Below are 21,379 nucleotides of genomic sequence, written 5' to 3' on the forward strand. Positions count from 1 at the left end.
GGACAGTGGGGTGAGATTCTCTGTGTCTGACCCTGTCCCTGGGAGTGAGTGACGGGACGGCGGGGTGAGATTCTCTGTGTCTGACCCTGTCCCTGGGAGTGTATGACGGACGGTGTGGAGGGAGCCTCACCCTGTCCCTGGGAGTGTGTGACGGGACGGTGTGAAGGGAGCCTCACCCTGTGTCTGACCCTGTCCCTGGGAGTGTGTGACGGGACGGCGGGGAGAGATTCTCAGTGTCTGACCCTGCCCCCGGGTGTGCCTGTAACCGGCGGCAGACTGCATTGAGCTGATGAGTGTAATCCACACTGCATTGCCGACACGACATCCCTGGGCACTTTGATCCGGCTCACACTGTGGACGGTGTGAGGCTCCGCTCAGAGGAAGGAGGGGGTGTCTCGCAGCCGCTCTCCGTGCGTCAGATCCCAGGACACGTCAGACGTCCAGTGACTGGGACGTGGTTCCCGCGGGGGCAGCCTCCGGATTAGCGATGCTGCTATATTTATCGACTTCCACAGCTGTGCTGACGGAACGGGCGAGAAAACAAGGCCCATCTGTAATGGAAGTTGCTGGGACGCGGGTAAGGCTGCGGTTTAACCTTGTGAGAAGGTCCGGCAGTGGGAAGCCCGTGGTTCACCTGCTCTGGGGTATCAGGAGGTGGAGGTGGAGGAAGGGGTGTGGGAGCGGGGTTATCGTCAGTGGGGATACAGTCAGTGACACAGGGTGCTGGGGGAGAGGGGTCACTGAGGGACGGTGTGTGGGAGCTGCGTTATTATCAGTGGGGATACAGTCAGTGACACAGGGTGCTGGGGGAGAGGGGTCACTGAGGGACGGTGTGAGGGAGCTGGGTTATCGTCAGTGAGGATACAGTCAGTGACACAGGGTGCTGGGGGAGAGGGGTCACTGAGGGACGGTGTGAGGGAGCTGGGTTATCGTCAGTGGGGATACAGTCAGTGACACAGGGTGCTGGGGGAGAGGGGTCACTGAGGGACGGTGTGAGGGAGCTGGGTTATTATCAGTGGGGATACAGTCAGTGACACAGGGCGCTGGGGAAGAGGGGTCACTGAGGGACGGTGTGAGGGAGCTGGGTTATCGTCAGTGGGGATACAGTCAGTGACACAGGGTGCTGGGGGAGAGGGGTCACTGAGGGACGGTGTGAGGGAGCTGGGTTATCGTCAGTGGGGATACAGTCAGTGACACAGGGTGCTGGGAGAGAGGGGTCACTGAGGGACGGTGTGAGGGAGCTGGGTTATTGTCAGTGGGGATACAGTCAGTGACACGGTGCTGGGAGAGAGGGGTCACTGAGGGACGGTGTGAGGGAGCTGGGTTATCAGTGGGGATACAGTCAGTGACACGGTGCTGGGAGAGAGGGGTCACTGAGGGACGGTGTGAGGGGGCTGGGTTATCGTCAGTGGGGATACAGTCGGTGACACAGGGTGCTGGGGGAGAGGGGTCACTGAGGGACGGTGTGAGGGAGCTGGGTTATCGTCAGTGGGGATACAGTCAGTGACACAGGGTGCTGGGGGAGAGGGGTCACTGAGGGACGGTGAGAGGGAGCTGGGTTATAGTCAGTGGGGATACAGTCAGTGACACAGGGTGCTGGGGGAGAGGGGTCACTGAGGGACGGTGTGAGGGTTATTGTCAGTGGGGATACAGTCAGTGACACAGGGTGCTGGGGGAGAGGGGTCACTGAGGGACGGTGTGAGGGAGCTGTGTTATTGTCAGTGGGGATACAGTCAGTGACACAGGGTGCTGGGGGAGAGGGGTCACTGAGGGACGGTGTGAGGGTTATTGTCAGTGGGGATACAGTCAGTGACACAGGGTGCTGGGGGAGAGGGGTCACTGAGGGACGGTGTGAGGGAGCTGTGTTATTGTCAGTGGGGATACAGTCAGTGACACAGTGCTGGGGGAGAGGGGTCACTGAGGGATGGTGTGAGGGAGCTGGGTTATCGTCAGTGGGGATACAGTCAGTGACACAGGGCGCTGGGGGAGAGGGGTCACTGAGAGACGGTCTGAGGGAGCTGGGTTATCGTCCGTGGGGATACAGTCGGTGACACGGTGCTGGGGGAGAGGGGTCACTGAGGGATGGTGTTAGGGAGCTGGGAGAGTGCTTATTATCAATGGGGGACATAGGGCACTAGCAGAGGTGGATTCCTGAGGGACAGTGAGAGGGAATGGGGTTAATGTCAATGAGGATACGGTCTGTGACAGGCCAATAGGGGAGATTGGATTCTCTGAGGGACGATGAGAGGGAATGGGGTTAATGTTAGTGAGGAAACTGCTGTGACAGGATTGGAGGAAGGGGATTGCGGAGATCGGTTCATTGAGCAATATAACAGATAAAGGCCTTTCAGCCCACCAATTCCATGCTGACCCACATCGTCCCAATTTCAGCCCGTATCCTCAAAGCCCTGCCCTCTACGAATCTGTCCAAGTGCTGTTTAATTATATCTTTGTACTTGCCTCAACCACTTCTTCTGGTAGACTGATCAGCCTCTGCTTGTCCAAGTTCCATCAGGTCCTTGTTAAATCATTCTCCTGTCCATAAAGACCATAAGACATAGGAGCAGAATTTGGCCATTTGATGCCCTGATCGTTCAGGAAACGGATCAACTTCCGCTTTAAATACACGCCTGGGCTTGGCCTCCACCACAGTTTGTGGCAGAGCATCCCACAGATTCACTCCTCTCTGGCTAAAAAAGAGTCCCCCTTCCCTCTGTTCTGAAAGACAGACCCTCAATTTTGAGGCTGTTCCCTCGGGTTCTGGATACCTCTACCATAAGAAACAGACTCTCCATATCCACCCTATCCAGTCCTTTCATCATCCGTTACGTGTCAATGATATCCCCCCCCACCCCCACCCACCCCGCATTCTTCTAAACTCCAGTGAGTACGGGCCCAAAGCTGCCAAACGCCCCTCGTATGTTAACCCCTTCATTCCCGGAATCATCCTCGCGCACCTCCTCTGGACTCTCTCCACCTAAGTCTCTGCCCGCTAGCTTTGGACTCCCTGCCTGTTACTGCCCACCTTATCTGCGCCCCCTTAGAATTTTAAACTTTTCTATAAGGTCGTCCCTCATTCTACGTTCTGAGGAATAAAGACCGATCCGTCAGGCCCTCTCGTCCTGGCAACAGTCTCCTCAATGTTTTCTGTACTCTTTCTCGTTTAATCACATCTCTCCCAGACACGGTGACCCAAACTGTACCAAATTCTCCAAGTGCACCCTGACCAACAACTACAACCATCCCAGCTCCTCTATTCAGTGCCCTGATTTTTAAATTTGTTTTTGTACTACTTATTTAATTTAACCATTTATTGTAATTCACCATTCTGTTTCTACACTACCATTGTACCGCCGCTGAAAGTTAACAGCTTTCACGACTCGTGGCAGTGGTATTAAACCTGATTCCAATGAAGGCTGGCGTGCTGAATGCCTTCACCACCCTGGTTACCTGTGACAAGTTCCAGTTTCTTTTGCCATTCAAACGTGGATATATATACTACCAAACGGAACCGCATTCCTCTGGGCCAAAGTGCACAATGCGGTGTATATAACTCACACACAACACATAAGGTAACATTACCAGAAGTAAATTAGCGAATAGCAAGGTGCATTTACGACACAAGTGAAAAAGTAAACCGTCTAACGCTACTGGGGCTGCGTATGTGATGAGACCTGAATGGTGGCAGGGAGTTCAGTTGTCTCGTGACCTGGGGGTGGGGGGAAGGGCCTCAATTAACTGTCCTTGAGGTGTCTTTGTTCTCTTACACTCCCTACTGCCCTACACTGGTCTAGCTTTCCAAAATGCTTCCCCTCACATGCATGTAATAATAATGAAAAGGTGTGCATTGCCCCAAAAGTAATATCTACAACTACACAATAGCATTAAACAATTAGGGACACACAGTAACATCTATGTAAATCTTCGGAAAGCCACAATACAAAACACCACTGGAATAGTCTGAAAGTTCCTAGCAATTGACAAATGAGTGTGCTTGGTTATGCCCGTACCTCAAGTTTTACCAGCTCGAGCTGTGAAAACAAAATAAATTATAATAACAATTCCGCTCCGCACCTGGTGATGCATTGGGCGGGAGCTGCCATTTCAAAAGACAATAGATGCAGGAGTGGGCCATTTGGCCCTTCGAGCCAGCACCACCATTCACTGTGATCATGGCTGATCATCCACAATCAGTACCCCATTCCTGCCTTCTCCCCACATCCCTTGACTCCACTATCATTAAGAGCTCTATCTAACTCTTTCTTGAAAGAATCCAGAGAATTGGCCTCCACTGCCTTCTGAGGCAGAGCATTCCACAGATCCACAACTCTCTGGGTGAAAAAGTTTTTCCTCAACTCCGTTCCAAATTGTCCACCCCTTATTCTTAAACTGTGGCCTCTGGTTCTGGACTCCCCCAACATTTCCTGCCTCTAGCGTGTCCAATCGCTTAATAATCTTATATGTTTCAATCAGATCCCCTCTTATCCTTCTAAATTCCAGTGTATCCAAGCCCAGTCGCTCCAATCTTTCAACATATGACATTTCTGCCATCCCTGGAATTAATCCAGCGAACCTACGCTGCACTCCCTCCATAACAAGAATGTCCTTCCTCAAATTTGGAGACCAAAACTGTACACAATACTCCATGTGGGGTCTCACCAGGGCCCTGTACAACTGCAGAAGGACCTCTTTGCTCCTATACTCAACTCCCCCTGTTATGAAGGCCAACATGCCATTAGCTTTCTTCACTGCCTGCTGTACCTGCATGCTTACTTTCAGTGACTGATGAACAAGGACACCCAGATCTTGTTGTACTTCCCCTTTTCCTAACTTGACACCATTCAAATAGTAATCTTCCTTCCTATTCTTGCCACCAAAGTGGATAACCTCACATTTATCCACATTAAACTGCATCTGCCCACTCACCCAACCTGTCCAAGTCACCCCGTATTCTCATAACACCCTCCTCACATTTCACACTGCCATCCAGCTTTGTGTCATCTGCAAATTTGCTAACGTCACTTTTAATCCCTTCATCTAAATCATTAATGTATGTTGTAAATAGCTGCGATCCCAGCACCGAGCCTTGCCGTACCCCACTAGTCACTGCCCGCCATTCTGAAAGGGACCCGTTAATCCCTAGTCTTTGCTTCCTGTCTGCCACCAATTTTATATCCCTGTCAGTACCCTACCCCCAATACCATGTGCTCTAATTTTGCCCACTAATCTCCTATGTGGGACCTTATCAAAGGCTTTCTGTAAGTACAGGTACACTACATCCACTGGCTCTCCCTTGTCCATTTTCATAGTTACATCCTCAAAAAATTCCAGAAGATTAGTCAAGCATGATTTCCCCTTCGTAAATCCATGCTGACTGGGACCGATCCTGTTACTGTTATCCAAATGTGCCGCTATTTCATCCTTTATAATGGACTCCAGCATCTTTCCCACCACTGATGTCAGGCTAACTGGTCTATAATTCCCTGTTTTCTCTCTCCCTCTTTTCTTAAAATGTGGGATAACAATAGCTACCCTCCAATCCGCAGGAACTGATTCTGAATCTATAGAACATTGGAAAATAATTTCTAGAGCCACCTCCTTAAGTACCCCGGGATGCAGACCATCAGGCCCTGGGGATTTATCAGCCTTCAGTCCATCAGTTTACCCAACACCATTTTCTGCCTAATGTGAATTTCCTTCAGTTCCTCTGTTACCCTAGGTCCTTTGGCCACTATTACATCTGGGAGATTGTTTGTGTCTTCCCTAATGAAGACAGATCCAAAGTACCTGTTCAACTCGTCTGCCATTTCCTTGTTCCCCATAATAATTTCACCCGTTTCTGTCTTTAAGGGCCCAACTTTGGTCTTAACTAATTTTTCCCTCTTCACATACCTAAAGAAGCTTTTATTATCCTCCTTTCTATTCTTGGCTAGCTTGCCTTCGTATCTCATCTTTTCCCCCATATTGCCTTCTAAGTTATCCTCTGTTGCTCTTTAAAAGTCTCCCAATCCTCTGGCTTCCCGCTCATCTTTGCTATGTTATACTTCTTCTCTTTTATTTTTATACTATGCTTGACTTCCCTTGTCATCCATGGTCGTCCCTTACTCCCCTTAGAATCTTTCTTCCTCTTTGGAATGAACTGCTCCTGCACCTTCCCAGAAGTACCTGCCATTATTGTTCCACTGTCATCCCTGCTAGGGTATCTTTCCAGTCAACTTTGGCCAGCTCCTCCCTCATGGCTCCATAGTCCCCTTTGTTCAACTGCAATACTGACACTTCCGATTTTCCCTTCTCCCTCTCAAATTGTATTTGAAAACTTATCATATTATGGTCACTACCTCCTAGTGGCTTCTTTACCTCGAGTTCCCTTATCAAATCCGGTTCATTACACAACACTAAATCCAGAATTGCCTGCTCCCTGGTAGGTTCCAGTACAAGCTACTCTCGGAATCCATCTCAGAGGCACTCCACAAACTCCCTTTCTTGGGGTCTGGACCAACCTGATTTTCCCAGTCTACCTGCATGTTGAAATCCCCCATAACAACCGTAGCATTACCTTTGCGACATGCCAATTTTAACTCTTGATTCAACTTGCACCTTATATCCAGGCTACTGTTTGGGGCCCTGTAGATAACTCCCATTAAGGTCTTTTTGCCCTTACAATTTCTCAGTTCTATCCATACTGACTCTACATCTCCTGATTCTGTGTCGCCCCTTGCAAGGGACTGAATTTCATTCCTCACCAACAGAGCCACTCACCCCCTCTGCCCACCTGTCTGTTCTTTTGATAGGATGTATACCCTTGAATATTTATTTCCCAGCCCTGGTCCTTTTGCAGCCATGTCTCTGTTATTCCTACAACATCATACTTGCCAATTTCCAACTGAGCCTCAAGCTCATCCACTTTATTTCTTATACTCCGTGCATTGATATATAATACTTTTAATCCATTAGAGTACTCCCCTCACCTTTCACATCGATTCCTATTGCACTTGGCCATACTCTCCGATCCCTTCCTGAGCTTTCTGCCCCGTTAATTCTGTTGTCTTTCTTAACTTTCCTTATTCTCTCTTTCCCTTTAACTCCATCCTTATATTTCCTCTCTTTCCACCCCCCCACTATTAAGTTTAAACACACCAGTGTAGCAGTGGCAAACCTGCCTGCCAGAATGCTGGTCCCCCGCCTGTTAAGGTGCAACCCGTCCCTTTTGTACAATTCATCCTTGCCCCAAAACAGATCCCAGTGGTCTAAGAATCTAAATCCCTGCTTCCTGCACCAGTTCCTCAGCCACACATTCAGATCCATTATCTCCCAGCACGGAGAACTGGAAGCAAACCGGAGATAACCACCCTGGAATTCCTGCTTTTCAGCCTGCTTCCGAGTTCTCTGAAGTCACGCTGTAGAATGTCTTTCCCGCTCTTCCCCACGTCATTTGTGCCGACATGCACCACCACTTCCAGATGTTCACCTTCACTCTTGAGGATTCCCTGCAATTGGTCTGTGACATCCTGGATCCCAGCACCAGGGAGGCAACACACCAACCTTCAATCTTGCCTGTTGCCACAGAATCCCCTTTCTGTACCTCTCACTATGAAATCCCCTACTACCACGGCTCTGCCTGACCTCTGTCTCCTCGGCTTTGCCTCAGCGCCAATTGTTGACTCGCGGACCCGTCCGCCTCTCAGACTGGCACTGTCTTCTGTCCCGACAGCTTCCAAGAGGGAGAACCTGTTTTCAAAAGGCACATCCCCCGGGGTCTCCTGTACTCCAAGCATCCATCCCTTCCTCATTGTCACCCCCCTTCTCTCTTCCGGTATCGTTGGTGTTACAATCTTGCTGCAGGTTCTGTCCAGAAAACTTGGTTTCCCGGATGAACCTGAGGTCATCTAGTTGCTTCTCCAGTGCCTCAACACGGTCCTTCAGGAGCTGACCCTGGGCACACTTTCCACATTTGTAGCAGCCAGAGGCACCATCAACGCCCCGACCTCCCACATCATGCCAGCATCACACTGAATCAGTTGACCTGTCATTTCTTCACCACTTCTCACCCTCTCCAACTGTGGTGTAGTCTCCTCCCTCAGCCTCCTCACCGAAGACTCTCAAGCCCAAGACTCGCACTTTTCTCACAAGGCACTTCCCTCGACAAGCCCGCTGCCCAGGGCAAACCTTGATTATATTGGCTGATATTTGGCTAATTTGTTTCACTTGTCGCACCTCGGCCGACCTCGAACGTTTTAGCATTTCTTTAGCATTTTGTCTGTTTTTCATGAGGGCAAGTTGCTAGCTTGGTGCTCAATCCATCCCAGCACGGCAAGCAAGCAGCCAGCCAGATATGAACCCAGATGCCACTACACCACCAGCCAGCTAATGCATTAATCTGTGTTGAGATCTATTTGCCACTCTTTGGCCCACTTCCTCAACTGATGAAGATCCTGTTGTAATCTATGATAGCCTTCTTCGCCATCAACAGCACCTAATTGTGTCTCATCTACAAAATTACTGACCCAGCCTTGTGCATTGGCATCCAAACCATTTCTATAACTCATGAAGGCTCCTTGCACCAATATCTGTGGCACTCCACTAGCCACTGGCCTCCACTGCCAGAAGCAACCTCCAACCGCCCTTCTTGTCCACTTCTCGGTAACCTTTGAATCCACCGAGAGACACAAGAGATTCTGTAGATGCTGGAGATCTTCAGCAACACACACACAAAATGCTGGAGAAACTCAGCCAGTCAGGGAGCATTTATTTGGGGGGGCGGGGAGGGGAAATAAACAGTAAACATTTCGGTCTGAGACCCTCTCCATGAATTCCATGGGAACCAACCTTCCAGATCGGGCTTCATGTGAAACCCCGTCGAAGACCTCGCTAAGCTCGGAATAGACTACATCCACTGCCCGAGTTGTTACCTCCTCAAGCCAAACTCTAAAAGGTTCGTCAAACTCCCCATGCACAAAGACTTGCTGAGTCATCCTGTCTATCTAAATCAGGGGTCCCAACACAGGGTCCACGGCCCCCTTGCTTAAAGCAATTTGTCCGTGACATAAGAAAGGTTGGGAGTCACTGAACAAAATACTGGTAGGTCAGAATTCCCTCCAGTAGCTTTCCTGCTAAGGACATCAGGCTGACCGGCCTCTAGTTCCCTGACCTGTCCTTGCTACGTCTTTTTAAGAGACTGAACACCATTATCCACCTGACTGTGTTCGAGAGCTTCATCAGTGCATAACGATGAAGCAAATATCTCCATAAAGGACTCTGTCATTCCCTTTCCCATCTCCCACAAAAACCCAAGGATGCAATTGGTATGGCCCTTGGGATTTATCCACTTGAATGTGCGCCAAGGCTGCAAATACCTCCTCCCTGCAAACACAAATGTCCTCCACATCACCTCCAGAACTTTCCCTTAGCTCCTGGGTTAACATGATCTTCTTCCCAGTAAACACTGAAGAGAATATTCACTGAAAGCCCCACACATCTCCTGTGGCTCAAGGCAGAGGCAGACTTATTGATCTTGAAGGAGCCTGATGTATGACATTTGTACCCAATATAGCTATTGATTGAGGGGTGTGAGGGAGCTGGTATCGTCAGTGGGGATACAGTCAGTGACACAGGGTCCTGGGGGAGAGGGGTCACTGAGGGATGGTGTGAGGGAGCTGGGTTATCGTCAGTGGGGATACAGTCAGTGACACAGGGCGCTGGGGGAGAGGGGTCACTGAGGGACGGTGTGAGGGAGGTGGGTTATTGTCAGTGGGGATACAGTCAGTGACACAGGGTCCTGGGGGAGAGGAGTCACTGAGGGACGGTGTGAGGGAGCTGGGTTATCGTCAGTGGGGATACAGTCAGTGACACAGGGTGCTGGGGGAGAGGGGTCACTGAGGGACAGTGTGAGGGAGCTGGGTTATCGTCAGTGGGGATACAGTCAGTGACGCAGGGTGCTGGGGGAGAGGGGTCACTGAGGGACGGTGTGAGGGAGCTGGGTTATCGTCAGTGGGGATACAGTCAGTGACACAGGGTGCTGGGGGAGAGGGGTCACTGAGGGACGGTGTGAGGGAGCTGGGTTATTGTCAGTGGGGATACAGTCAGTGACACAGGGCGCTGGGGGAGAGGGGTCACTGAGGGACGGTGTCAGGGAGCTGGGTTATCGTCAGTGGGGATACAGTCAGTGACACAGGGCGCTGGGGGAGAGGGGTCACTGAGGGACGGTGTGAGGGAGGTGGGTTATTGTCAGTGGGGATACAGTCAGTGACACAGGGCGCTGGGGGAGAGGGGTCACTGAGGGATGGTGTGAGGGAGGTGGGTTATTGTCAGTGGGGATACAGTCAGTGACACAGGGCGCTGGGGGAGAGGGGTCACTGAGGGATGGTGTGAGGGAGGTGGGTTATTGTCAGTGGGGATACAGTCAGTGACACAGGGCGCTGGGGGAGAGGGGTCACTGAGGGATGGTGTGAGGGAGGTGGGTTATTGTCAGTGGGGATACAGTCAGTGACACAGGGTCCTAGGGGAGAGGGGTCACTGAGGGACGGTGTGAGGGAGCTGGGTTATCGTCAGTGGGGATACAGTCAGTGACACGGTGCTGGGGGAGAGGGGTCACTGAGGGACGGTGTGAGGGGGCTGGGTTATCGTCAGTGGGGATACAGTCAGTGACACAGGGTGCTGGGGGAGAGGGCTCACTGAGGGACGGTGTGAGGGAGCTGGGTTAACGTCAGTGGGGATACAGTCAGTGACGCAGGGTGCTGGGGGAGAGGGGTCACTGAGGGACGGTGTGAGGGAGCTGGGTTATCGTCAGTGGGGATACAGTCAGTGACACAGGGTGCTGGGGGAGAGGGGTCACTGAGGGACGGTGTGAGGGAGCTGGGTTATCGTCAGTGGGGATACAGTCAGTGACACAGGGTGCTGGGGGAGAGGGGTCACTGAGGGACGGTGTGAGGGAGCTGGGTTATCGTCAGTGGGGATACAGTCAGTGACACAGGGTCCTGGGGGAGAGGGGTTATTGAGGGACGGTGTGAGGGATCTAGGTTATTGTCAGTGGGGATACAGTCAGTGACACAGGGCGCTGGGGGAGAGGGGTCACTGAGGGACAGTGTGAGGGAGCTGGGTTATCGTCAGTGGGGATACAGTCAGTGACACAGGGTGCTGGGGGAGAGGGGTCACTGAGGGACAGTGTGAGGGAGCTGGATTATCGTCAGTGGGGATACAGTCAGTGACACAGGGTGCCGGGGAGAGGGGTCACTAAGGGACAGTGTGAGGGAGCTGGGTTAACGTCAGTGGGGATACAGTCAGTGACACAGGACGCTGGGGGAGAGGGGTCACTGAGGGACGGTGTGAGGGAGCTGGGTTATTGTCAGTGGGGATATAGTCAGTGACTCAGTGTGCTGGGGGAGAGGGGTCACTGAGGGACGGTGTGAGGGAGCTGGATTAATGTCAGTGGGGATACAGTCAGTGACACAAGGTGCTAAGGGAGAGGGGTCACTGAGGGATGGTGTCAGGGAGCTGGGTTATCGTCAGTGGGGATACAGTCAGTGACACAGGGTGCTGAGGGAGATGGGTCACTGAGGGACGGTGTGAGGGAGCTGGGTTATCGTCAGTGGGGATACAGTCAGTGATACAGGGTGCTGGGGGAGAGAGGTCACTGAGGGACGGTCTGTGGGAGCTGGATTATCGTCAGTGGGGATACAGTCAGTGACACAGGGTGCTGGGGGAGAGGGGTCACTGAGGGACGGTGTGTGGGAGCTGGATTATCGTCAGTGGGGATACAGTCAGTGACACAGGGTGCTGGGGGAGAGGGGTCACTGAGGGACGGCGTGAGGGAGCTGGATTAACGTCAGTGGGGATACAGTCAGTGACACAGGGTGCTAAGGGAGAGGGGTCACTGAGGGATGGTGTCAGGGAGCTGGGTTATCGTCAGTGGGGATACAGTCAGTGACACAGGGTGCCGGGGAGAGGGGTCACTGAGGGACGGTGTGAGGGAGCTGGGTTATCGTCAGTGGGGATACAGTCAGTGATACAGGGTGCTGGGGGAGAGAGGTCACTGAGGGACGGTCTGTGGGAGCTGGATTATCGTCAGTGGGGATACAGTCAGTGACACAGGGTGCTGGGGGAGAGGGGTCACTGAGGGACGGTGTGTGGGAGCTGGATTATCGTCAGTGGGGATACAGTCAGTGACACAGGGTGCTGGGGGAGAGGGGTCACTGAGGGACGGCGTGAGGGAGCTGGATTAACGTCAGTGGGGATACAGTCAGTGACACAGGGTGCTAAGGGAGAGGGTTCACTGAGGGATGGTGTCAGGGAGCTGGGTTATCGTCAGTGGGGATACAGTCAGTGACACAGGGTGCCGGGGAGAGGGGTCACTCAGGGAGGAATGAGGGTGGGATGGTTCAGTTGGTAAAAATGAAAGAGGTAAAATTATTGGAAAGAGGTGTTATAAGATCGGAAGGTTTTGAATTGTTTTGGGTAGAGCTGAGGAACTGCAAGGGTAAAATTACCTTAATGGGAGTTATATGCAGGCCTCCAAACAGTAGCAAAGTTGTGGTTTACAAATTACGATGGGAGATAGGAAATACATGTCAAAAGGACAATGTTATGACAATCATGGGAAATTTCAATACGCAGGGAGACTGGGAAAATCAGATTGGTGCTGAATTCCAGGAGGGGTTGTTTTTATAATGCTTATGAGATGACTTTTTAAAGCAGATCATGTTTGAGCCCGATAGGGAATCAGCTATTCTGGATTGGATGTTGTGCAATGAACCATAATTGATTAGTGTGCTTGAGGTAAAGGAACTCTTAGGAAAGAGTGATCGTAATGTGATAGAATTTACCCCAATATGAGAGGGGGTATCTAAAGTCAGATGTATCAGTATCATAGTGGAGTGAAGGGAATTACAGAGGCATGAGAGAGGACTTGGCTAAAATTATTTGAGAAGGGACGCTAGCAGGGATGATGGTGGAGCAGCAATGGCTGGATCTTCTGAGAGCAGTTCAGAAGGTGCAGGATAGATGCATTGTAAAGCTGAAGAAATATTCTAAAGGCAAGATCATACAACCATGGCTGACAAGAGAAGTCAAAGCCAATGTAAAAGCCAAAGAGAGGGGCACATAATAGTGTGGAAGTTATTGGATTGGGAAGCTTTTAAAAACCAACCGAAGGCATCTAAAAAGTCCTTAAGAAGGAAAAGATGGAATACAAAGGTAAGCTAACTGGTAATATTAAAGAGGATACCAAAAGCTTATTCAGACATATAAAGGCGAGAGTAGATAAGACCACTGGAAAATGATACTGGAGAGGTGATAATGGGGGACAAGGAAATGGCAGAGAAACTAAATAAGTATTTTGCATCAGTCTTTGCTGTGGAAGACATTAGAAGTATGCTGAAAGATAGAGCGCGTCAGGGCAGAAGTGTGTGATCAACACACATCAAAGTTGCTGGTGAACGCAGCAGGCCAGGCAGCATCTCTAGGAAGAGGTGCAGTCGATGTTTCAGGCCGAGACCCTTCATCAGGACTTATAAAGCCTTAAAGCATTACATTCTTGGTTTTATATTCTAGTCAACTCGAAATTAATACTAACATTGCATTTGTCTTTCTCACCATTGACTCAACCCGCAAGTTAACTTTTAGGGAATCCTGCACTTGGACTCCTTTTGGACCTCAGATTTTCTGCCCATTTAGAAAACAGTCTACGCTTTCCTTCCTTCTTGGAAAGTGCATGACCATACATTTCCCGAGCTGTAATCCATGTGCCACCTCTTTGCCAATACCCCTAACCCGTCTAAATCCTTCTGTATCCTCCTTGCCTCCCCAACGCCAACCGCCTCTCTACTTATCTTCAGATCATCTGCAAACTTGGCAACAAAGCCATCAATTGCATCATCCAACTCATTGAGATATAGGTGTGAAGTTGCCTTTACTACAGAGAAGGTGGTTGGGAAGCTGAGAAGCCTGAAGGTAGACAAGTCACCTGGACTAGATAGACTGCAGCCCAGAGTTCTGAAGGAGGTAGCTGAAGAGATTGTAGAAGCATTTTTAGTGATATTTCAAGAACTACTACATTCTAGAATGGTTTCAGAGGACTGGAAAACTACAAATGACACTCCACTCCTCAAGAAGAGAGAGAAACGGAAGAAATGTAATTATAAGACATTTACTCCGACCTCAGTTGTTGGAGCTGATTGTTAAGGATGAGGTTTCAGAATGCTTGGAGGCACATGATAAAATAGCCCGAAGTCAGCATAGTTTCCTCCAGGGCCTGACAAATTTGTTGGAATTATTTGAAGAAATAACAAGCAGGATAGACAAAGGAGATTTTGTGTACTTGGATTTTCAGAATGCCTTTGACAAGATGCCACACATGAGCTGCTTAACAAGTTAAGAGCCCGTGGTATTACGGAAAAGGTATTAGGATGGATAAAGCACTTTGTGATTGGCAGGAGGCAAAGTGTAGGAATAAAGGGAGCACTTTCTGGTCGGCTGCTGTAACTCGTTGTGTTCCATGGGGGCCTATGTTGGAACCACTTCAACTTCACACCTATATCCCAATGAGTTGGATGATGCAATTGATGGCTTTGTTGCCAAGTTTGCAGATGATCTGAAGATAAGTAGAGAGGCGGTTGGCGTTGGGGAGGCAGAGAGGATACAGAAGGATTTAGACGGGTTAGGGGTATTGGCAAAGAGGTGGCACATAGATTACAGCTCGGGAAATGTATGGTCATGCACTTTCCAAGAAGGAAGAAAAGCATAGACTGTTTTCTAAATGGGCAGAAAATCTGAGGTCCAAAAGGAGTCCAAGTGCAGGATTCCCTAAAAGTAAAGTTGCGGGTTGAGTCAATGGTGAGAAAGACAAATACAATGTTAGTATTAATTTTGAGTTGACTAGAATATAAAACCAAGGATGTAATGCTTTAAGGCTTTATAAGGCACAACCCTGTATCAATCCCATTCTATTCCCACTTCCCTATTCTCTCTTAAGGACATAAAATCATAAGATATAGGACCTCACTAGGGAGCATTGTGAGCAGCTTTGGACCCATTACCTAAGAAAAGATGGGCTGACATTGGGGAGGGTTCAAAGGAGGTTCACAAATATGCTTCCAGGATTGAAAGGCTTGTCATATGAGGGGTGTTTGATGGCTCTAGGCCTGTACACACTGGAATTCAAAAGGATGAGGCATGACCTCATTAAAGCCTATTGAATGTTGAAAGGTCTTGATGTGGAGAGGGTGTTTCCCATGGTGGGGGAGTCCAAGATCAGAGGACACAGCCTCATAATAAAGGAACGTTTAGTTAGAATGGAGATGAGAAACTTCTTCAGCATGAGAGTGAAGTAACTGTGGAATTTGTTGCCACAGGTGGCTGTAGAAGCCAGGTCAATATAGGTGTACTTCAGGCAGAGAAAGATAGATTCTTCATCATTCAAGGAATGAAGGGATAAGGGGCGAAGGCAGGAGATTGGGGTTAAGAAGGAAATGAATCAGCCACGTTGAAATCATTCAGCAGTCTTGATGGGCTAAATGACCTGCTTTTGCTCCTGTATCTTATGATTTTATGTTTAAGAGAGAATAGGATAGTGGGAATAGAATGGGATTGATAGAGGGTTGTGGGGAGAGAGTGGGTCAATGGGATTGGTACAGGACTGTGGGGAGAGAGTGGGACAGTGGAATTGGTACAGGACTGTGGGGAGAGAGTGGGACAGTGGGATTGATACAGGGTTGTGGGGAGAGAGTGTGACAGTGGGATTGATACAGGGTTGTGGGGAGAGAGTGGGACAGTGGAATTGGTACAGGACTGTGGGGAGAGAGTGGGACAGTGGGATTGATACAGGGTTGTGGGGAGAGAGTGGGACAGTGGGATTGATACAGGGTTGTGGGGAAAGAGTGGGTCAATGGGATTGGTACAGGACTGTGGGGAGAGAGTGCGTCAGTGGGATTGAGAGAGGGTTGTGGGGAGAGAGTGGGTCAATGGGATTAGTGTAGGGATTAACACAGGACTGTGAGGTGAGAGTGGGACAGTGGGATTGACACAGGACTAAGGGGAGGGAGTGGGGCAGAGGGATTAGTGTGGGGATTGATAAAGGGCTATGGGGAGAGAGTGGGTCAGTGGGATTAGTCAGAATCAGGTTGATTATCATCAGCATGTGTCGTAAATTTGTTAACTCAGCAGCAGCAGTTCAATGCAATACATAATATATAAGAAAAATTTTTTTAAAAATACTAGATAAATAAGTAAATCAATTGCAGTATACATATATTGAATAGATTAAAAATCGTGCAAAAACAGAAATACTATATATTTAAAAAACTGAAGTAGTGTCCAAGGGTTCAATGTCCGTTTAGGAATTGGATGACAGACTTACCTCCTACCTGATTGCAACAGTGAGAAAAGGCCATGCCCTGGGTGCTGGAGGTCCTTAATAATGGACGCTGCCTTTCTGAGACACCGCTCCTTGAAGATGCCCTGGGTAGTTTGTAGGCTAGTACCCAAGATAGAGCCAATTAAATTTACAACCCTCTGCAGCTTCTTTCGGTCCTGTGCAGTAGGCCACTACTGCCCCCCCCCCCTGCAACAAATACCAGACAGTGATGCAGCCTGTCAGAATGCTCTCCACGGTGCATCTATAGAAGTTTTTGAGTGTATTTGTTGACGTACCAAATCTCTTCAGATTCCTAATGAAGTATAGTCGCTGTCTTGCTTTCTTTATAATGGCATCGGTATGCTGGGACCAGGTTAGGTCCTCAGAGACCTTGACACCCAGGAACTTGAAACTGCTCACCCTCTCCAGTTCTGATCCCTCTATGAGGATTGGTATGTGTTCCTTCATCTTACCCTTCCTGACGTCCACAATCAGCTCTTTCGTCTTACTGACGTTGAGTGCCAGGTTGTTGCTGTGACACCATTCCACTAGTTGGCATATCTCACTCCTGTACGCCCTCTCGTCACCACCTGAGATTCTACCAACAATGGCTGTATCATCAACAAATTTATAAATGGTATTTGAGCTATGCCTAGCCACATAGTTCTTTATATTTTATTGTCGCCAAATAATTGATACTGGAATGTACAATCATCACAGCGATATTTGATTCTGCACTTCGTGCTCCCTGGAGTAGTTGTGCGTATATACAGAGCAGAGCAGTGGGCTAAGCACACACCACTGAGGTGCACCAGTGTTGACCGTCAGCAAGGAGGAGATATTATCACCAATCCACACAGATTGGGGTCTTCCAGTTAGGAAGTCGAGGATCCAATTGCAGAGGGAAGTACAGAGGCCCAGGTTCTGCAACTTCTCAATCAGGATTGTGGGAATGAATTAAATTGTGAGAATGTATTAAATACTGAGCTATGGTCGATGAACAGCATCCTGACGTAGGTGTCTGTGTTGTCCAGGTGGTCTAAAGCCATGTGAAGGGCCATTGAGATTGCGTCTGCCGATGACCTGTTGTGGTGATAAATGTGGTGATTGATGCAGGATTGTGGATGAGAGTGCTTCAGTGGGATTAGTGCGCAGATTGTTTCAGTACTGTGGGGAAGGAGTGGGATAGTGAGATTATTGTGGGGACCGATACAGGACTGTGGGGAAAGAGTGGGATTAGTGTGGGGATTGATACGGCACTGTGGGGAGAGAGTGGGACGGTGGGATTATTGTGCAGATTGTTTCAGTACTGTGGGGAAGGAGTGGGACAGTGAGATTACTGTGGGGACTGATACAGGACTGTGGGGAAAGAGTGGGATTAGTGTGGGGATTGATATGGGACTGTGGGGAGAGAGTGGGACAGTGGGATTAGTTGGGATTGATACAAGAGTGGGGAGAGAGGGGGACAGTGGGATTAGTGTGCAGACTGATTTGAATTTGAATTGCCTTTATTTCTTACATCCTTCACATACACGAGGAGTAAAAATCTTTACATTACGTCTCTGTCTAAATGTGCAATGTGCAACCAGAGTTATTTATAATAAATAGAACAGTGAATGTAACATTAGAAATAGACTCAAATCACTGTGAGTTAATCGGTCTGATGGCCTGGTGGAAGAAGTTGCCCCAGAGCTGTGGTACCATTTCCCAGATGGTAGCAGCTGTATAAGGGATTGTGGGGAGAGAGTGGGACCGTGAGATTATTGTGGGGTGTGATACAGGTCTGTAGGGAGGGAGTGGGTCTGTAGGGTTAGTGTAGGGACTGATACGGGTCTGTGAGGAGGGAGTGGGTCTGTAGGGTTAGTGTAGGGACTGATACGGGTCTGTGGGGAGGGAGTGGGTCTGTAGGGTTAGTGTGGGGACTGATACGGGTGTGTGGGGAGGGAGTGGGTCTGTAGGGTTAGTGTGGGCACTGATACGGGTCTGTGGGGAGGGAGTGGGTCTGTAGGGTTAGTGTGGGGACTGATACGGGTGTGTGGGGAGGGAGTGGGTCTGTAGGGTTAGTGTGGGGACTGATACGGGTGTGTGGGGAGGGAGTGGGTCTGTAGGGTTAGTGTAGGGACTGATACGGGTGTGTGGGGAGGGAGTGGGTCTGTAGGGTTAGTGTGGGCACTGATACGGGTGTGTGGGGAGGGAGTGGGTCTGTAGGGTTAGTGTGGGCACTGATACGGGTCTGTGGGGAGGGAGTGGGTCTGTAGGGTTAGTGTGGGCACTGATATGGGTGTGTGGGGAGGGAGTGGGTCTGTACGGTTACTGTGGGCACTGATACGGGTGGGGAGTGGGTCTGTAGGGTTACTGTGGGCACTGATACGGGTGTGTGGGGAGGGAGTGGGTCTGTAGGGTTACTGTGGGCACTGATACGGGTCTGTGGGGAGGGAGTGGGTCTGTAGGGTTAGTGTGGGCACTGATACGGGTGTGTGGGGAGGGAGTGGGTCTGTAGGGTTAGCGTGGGGACTGATACGGGTGTGTGGGGAGGGAGTGGGTCTGTACGGTTACTGTGGGCACTGATACGGGTGTGTGGGGAGGGAGTGGGTCTGTAGGGTTACTGTGGGCACTGATACGGGTGTGTGGGGAGGGAGTGGGTCTGTAGGGTTAATGTGGGGACTGATACGGCTGTGTGGGGAGGGAGTGGGTCTGTAGGGTTAGTGTGGGCACTGATACGGGTGTGTGGGGAGAGAGTGGGTCTGTAGGGTTAGCGTGGGGACTGATACGGGTGTGTGGGGAGAGAGTGGGACCATGAGATTATTGTGGGGTGTGATACAGGTCTGTAGGGAGGGAGTGGGTCTGTAGGGTTAGTGTAGGGACTGATACGGGTGTGTGGGGAGGGAGTGGGTCTGTAGGGTTAGTGTGGGCACTGATACGGGTGTGTGGGGAGGGAGTGGGTCTGTAGGGTTACTGTGGGCACTGATACGGGTGTGCGGGGAGGGAGTGGGTCTGTAGGGTTACTGTGGGCACTGATACGGGTGTGTGGGGAGGGAGTGGGTCTGTACGGTTACTGTGGGCACTGATACGGGTGTGTGGGGAGGGAGTGGGTCTGTACGGTTAGCGTAGGCACTGATACGGGTGTGTGGGGAGGGAGTGGGTCTGTAGGGTTACTGTGGGCACTGATACGGGTGTGTGGGGAGGGAGTGGGTCTGTACGGTTACTGTGGGCACTGATACGGGTGGGGAGTGGGTCTGTAGGGTTAGTGTGGGCACTGATACGGGTGTGTGGGGAGGGAGTGGGTCTGTACGGTTACTGTGGGGACTGATACGGGTGTGTGGGGAGCGAGTGGGTCTGTAGGGTTAGTGTGGGGACTGATACGGGTGTGTGGGGAGGGAGTGGGTCTGTAGGGTTAGTGTGGGCACTGATACGGGTCTGTGGGGAGGGAGTGGGTCTGTAGGGTTAGTGTGGGGACTGATACGGGTGTGTGGGGAGGGAGTGGGTGTAGGGTTAGCGTGGGCACTGATACAGGTCTGTGAGGAGGGAGTGGGTCTGTAGGGTTAGTGTGGGGACTGATACGGGTGTGTGGGGAGGGAGTGGGTCTGTACGGTTACTGTGGGGACTGATACGGGTCTGTGGGGAGGGAGTGGGTCTGTACGGTTAGCGTAGGGACTGATACGGGTGTGTGGGGAGGGAGTGGGTCTGTAGGGTTACTGTGGGCACTGATACGGGTGTGTGGGGAGGGAGTGGGTCTGTACGGTTACTGTGGGCACTGATACGGGTGTGTGGGTCTGTAGGGTTAATGTGGGACTGATACGGGTGTGTGGGGAGGGAGTGGGTCTGTAGGGTTAGTGTGGGCACTGATACGGGTGTGTGGGGAGGGAGTGGGTCTGTAGGGTTAGCGTGGGGACTGATACGGGTGTGTGAGGAGGGAGTGGGTCTGTACGGTTACTGTGGGCACTGATACGGGTGTGTGGGGAGGGAGTGGGTCTGTAGGGTTAGCGTGGGGACTGATACAGGTCTGTGAGGAGGGAGTGAGTCTGTAGGGTTAATATGGGGACTGATACGGGTGTGTGGGGAGGGAGTGGGTCTGTAGGGTTAATGTGGGGACTGATACGGGTGTGTGGGGAGGGAGTGGGTCTGTAGGGTTAGCGTGGGCACTGATACGGGTGTGTGGGGAGGGAGTGGGTCTGTACGGTTACTGTGGGCACTGATACGGGTGTGTGGGGAGGGAGTGGGTCTGTACGGTTACTGTGGGCACTGATACGGGTGTGTGGGGAGCGAGTGGGTCTGTAGCATTAGCATGGGCACTGATACGGGTGTGTTGGGAGGGAGTGGGTCTGTAGGGTTAGTATGGGGACTGATACGGGTGTGTGGGGAGGGAGTGGGTCTGTAGGGTTAGCGTGGGGACTGATACGGGTCTGTGGGGAGGGAGTGGGTCTGTAGGGTTAGTGTGGGGACTGATACGGGTGTGTGGGGAGGGAGTGGGTCTGTAGGGTTAGCGTGGGGACTGATACGGGTGTGTGGGGATGGAGTGGGTCTGTAGGGTTAGTGTGGGCACTGATACGGGTGTGTGGGGAGCGAGTGGGTCTGTAGGGTTAGTGTGGGGACTGATACGGGTATGTGGGGATGGAGTGGGTCTGTAGGGTTAGTGTGGGCACTGATACGGGTGTGTGGGGAGCGAGTGGGTCTGTAGGGTTAGTGTGGGGACTGATACGGGTGTGTGGGGAGGGAGTGGGTCTGTAGGGTTAGTGTGGGGACTGATACGGGTGTGTGGGGAGGGTGTGGGTCTGTAGGGTTAGTATGGGGACTGATACGGGTGTGTGGGGAGGGAGTGGGTCTGTAGGGTTACTGTGGGCACTGATACGGGTGTGTGGGGAGGGAGTGGGTCTTTAGGGTTAGCGTGGGGACTGATACGGGTGTGTGGGGAGGGAGTGGGTCTGTACGTTTAGTGTGGGCACTGATACGGGTGTGTGGGGAGGGTGTGGGTCTGTATGGTTAGTATGGGGACTGATACGGGTGTGTGGGGAGGGAGTGGGTCTTTACGGTTAG

The 21,379-nt window shown here is 50.9% G+C and overlaps 1 protein-coding gene across 5 annotated transcripts in view; it reads left to right on the forward strand.

Moving 5' to 3' along the window:
• The first annotated feature begins 361 nt into the window (after positions 1-361).
• Positions 362-21,379, forward strand: part of si:ch211-63p21.1 (uncharacterized) — a 133,996-nt gene continuing 112,978 nt past the window's right edge. For 2 of the 5 annotated variants that reach the window (XR_010019489.1, XM_063060426.1), the window contains exon 1: positions 362-577. Coding sequence is in view for 4 of the 5 variants with exons in the window: in XM_063060426.1 (XP_062916496.1) it covers positions 488-577 (90 nt within the window). In the remaining variant the exon portion in view is untranslated. The remainder of the gene's footprint in view (positions 578-21,379) is intronic. The other 3 variants (XM_063060423.1, XM_063060422.1, XM_063060424.1) reach the window with 2 other exon arrangements.

Source organism: Mobula hypostoma, chromosome 10, assembly GCF_963921235.1.
Source record: "Mobula hypostoma chromosome 10, sMobHyp1.1, whole genome shotgun sequence".
Lineage (NCBI taxonomy): Eukaryota > Metazoa > Chordata > Chondrichthyes > Myliobatiformes > Myliobatidae > Mobula > Mobula hypostoma.